Below are 3,003 nucleotides of genomic sequence, written 5' to 3' on the forward strand. Positions count from 1 at the left end.
AGGCCTGAGGAGCCACCGCTGCGCGATCGCGGCCGAGCGCGGGCCGGCAGTTACGGAGCAGGCCGGGGAGCCTCTCGCTGGACAAAAGTGCGTCCGTACAAAGTTCCCAAGTAACGGGGCCACCGCTTGAGAGTCTGGGGCAGAGATACCGGTCCTGGAGAGGGCTGTGGGAGCGACCACGCTCCTCTGCCTGCTGCCAAGGCCGTGTCTCTCTCCTGTGAATCTAAGGTGCCTTGATGAATAACTTAAATGATCCTCCCAACTGGAACATCCTCCCAAATCAACGGGAACCCGGGGATGAAGGCAGCAGATGGAATTACGCCTTGCTGGTCCCCATGCTGGGCTTGGCCGCCTTCCGTAAGTAGTGCCCCGGCCTGTCAGCTGGGGCTGGGGTAGGTAGCTGCACCTCGGAGTCTCACCCATCAGCCAGAGGGGAACATCTGAAGGGATCCATACCCCATCTAGGCATTTCCACTGGTCTACTAATTTATAATGCTATAAACAGTGCTTACTGTTTATAGCATTAAGATAACAGCCATTTTTCACACATGGAATTGAATCTATTTATTAAGCTCCAATTTACAGAGCTCTCTCAGAAGAGTAAGCATATAATGTGCTAGAGAGCCTAAAGGTAACAAGCCAAGGAGCTGCTAATATATATTTATTTACTGGACCCGGAAAGTTCTTAGTGCAGTTCTTTCATTGGAAGCCTCTAGTTTGTTTCCCCATAACTTATTTTCCATCTTTAATCCATGAAGTGTATGTATTAGCAATAAAATACTAGGGGAGATTTTACTTCAAAGGAAACGTCATTTAAAGTGACTTACTGTGAAACATGGACCCACAGAAATACAATTTGTGGGACATATGAATGGGAGTGAAAATCACTGGGGAGGGCAAGAAAGAGAGATTTTACCACCTAATAGCTTATTTTAAGGCATAGTTCATTAGTCATACCCATCAATGTTATATGTGTTGTACTGGTGTCTGAAGTCTCATTTATATATGATAGGTTGGATCTGGACGAGAGAATGTCAAAAAGAAATAGAAAGAGAAAAAAAAGAATACTATAAAAAACATTCATCTTTACAAAAAGACCTGGAAGCCAAATACCGGGATATAATCACAGAAAATCGTCGCACAGTTGCTCACTTGGAGCTGGAGCTCGAAAAGGAACGCAACAGAACCCTGAGTTACCGTGAAGCCCTCGTGTCCCAGAGTCGCAAGCTAGTGGAAGAAAGAAGGGTCCTAGAACAGGAGCAGGAGAAGTTAGAGCGAGAAAAGCAAGTTCTTCTGCACTCAGGAGCGGCAGGTAACTTGTACCAAAGTTGCCTGGCCAAGGAAGAAGAATGGCAAAAGAGAGCAAATATTTTACTGAAAGAATTTGAAGAGAGACTTAAAGAAAGACAGGACATCTACTGCAGTCTTGTTGTACCCAGAAGCCAGAGACTAGAAATAGAGAAAAATCTGCTAGTTAAAGCGGCAACTGATCCTGTTGCTACAGCTCTACATATGGAAAGTGGCTTAAAAGATATTTTCAAACATGACAACTACTGTGGCAATCTGCTGAACAGAAACAAGAGTCAAAACGGAAGACTCATGTGGCTGTATCTGAGATACTGGGAACTAGCTATTGAGCTACAGAAGTTCAAGAGGGCAGAAAAGGCCATATTAGGAAAACGATAAGTAGGGGAAGGAATGGGATTTCTTGTGATCCACTGTGCATAGTAGGGACAATCACAGTTGTAGCCCGAACCTGTCAAATTCTCCTACTGTGTTTCTGCTTCTCCTTGTTGCACTTGTATTTGCATGGGACACGTGCAGTGTTGATGCCTTTCCTTTCACTGTCTAACAACAGATGCTCCAGTGACCTATGCATGCTATTAAACTCTGTGAGTGTGTTTGTATTGCAGACTGCAGTGTAGTATAGAGATATGCCAGCTTCCATAGGTATCAGGAGCAGCAAAACACCTCCAGTTAGAGTGATTTACCTAGTTGATGGTCATACTCCATCAACAGAGAAGTGTAGGGTAGCATATTGTGCTCCTCATCCCTCATCAGGGATGTGGTGTCTCAACATTATCTTTTTTATTATTTTTTGTTTGTTTAAGCAAGGCCAATTCTGAGGCAGATGTTTGGAAGAAAACGTGTTTGATCAAGCTGCTAGTCTCAAATCCTACGTGTGTATATGTACATTTATATAAATACATATATGTGCAAATGTGTGCGTGTATATAAATGTACACATTAGTATTCTGAGGAGGGGAATAGTATGATCATGTTTCAAATTAATCAGGCTTGCATTGTCTTCCAGCTTAATACACAAATAGTGCTTTATGAATTAAACATCCGTAAGATGTTATTGAAAATACTGCATAAAGAAACACATTGATGAAAATCTCATTGGAGCTAGGGATCCATGCTGGAATACTAGAGAGTGTATAAACTCGAGGTTATACTCTCACCATATTGGAGGTATGTTAAGAATACTTACGGGTTTTTCTCAGTCATGGTTTTAGTTGTAACCCAACAGTGTGCCTCCACGATAGACGTCACTGTGCTGCCACCTCCCCATCCCAGCGCACTGGCTTCTACCTGGCTAGCTTGCAGGAACCTCTGTGCGTGACAGCCATTGCGCCTGGCTCTGTTCCTTGGGCAAGTCCTGTTTGTTATTTGCAGATAGGAACCGAAATGCAGCCTGCACTGCTAGACACTGCCTTCCTTCCTCACTCAGTTCTCCCAGAACTGAAGTGTGCTTTTCCACAACTCTTAAATTCTGAGCTTCACTCAGAAGTTCACCACTTCACATACACATGACCGTGAAAGCCTACAGATGTACAAGCTTTGTAAAGCTTTAAGAAAGGAGCCTTTTTAATTTCATTAGCACAATATAATAAACAGATCTAGATTTTTTTTTTTTAAATAAGAATACCCCAGTGCATTTCCATGTTTGAAATCTCTTAAAAGTTTGAGTATTCTGTGGATCCTTGTAGCAGTAGGAAC

At 43.2% G+C, this 3,003-nt stretch overlaps 1 protein-coding gene across 1 annotated transcript in view; it reads left to right on the forward strand.

The window, feature by feature from the left end:
* Positions 1-1,686, forward strand: part of CCDC127 (coiled-coil domain containing 127) — a 1,930-nt gene extending 244 nt beyond the window's left edge. Inside the window, exons 2-3 of the mRNA XM_010189475.1 lie at positions 229-357; positions 1,013-1,686. Of these exons, the coding sequence (XP_010187777.1) occupies positions 237-357; positions 1,013-1,686 (795 nt within the window). The 5' untranslated portion in view covers positions 229-236. The remainder of the gene's footprint in view (positions 1-228; positions 358-1,012) is intronic.
* Positions 1,687-3,003: the final 1,317 nt, after the last annotated feature.

The sequence above is a fragment of the Mesitornis unicolor genome, unplaced genomic scaffold (genome assembly GCF_000695765.1).
Source record: "Mesitornis unicolor isolate BGI_N332 unplaced genomic scaffold, ASM69576v1 scaffold2108, whole genome shotgun sequence".
Lineage (NCBI taxonomy): Eukaryota > Metazoa > Chordata > Aves > Mesitornithiformes > Mesitornithidae > Mesitornis > Mesitornis unicolor.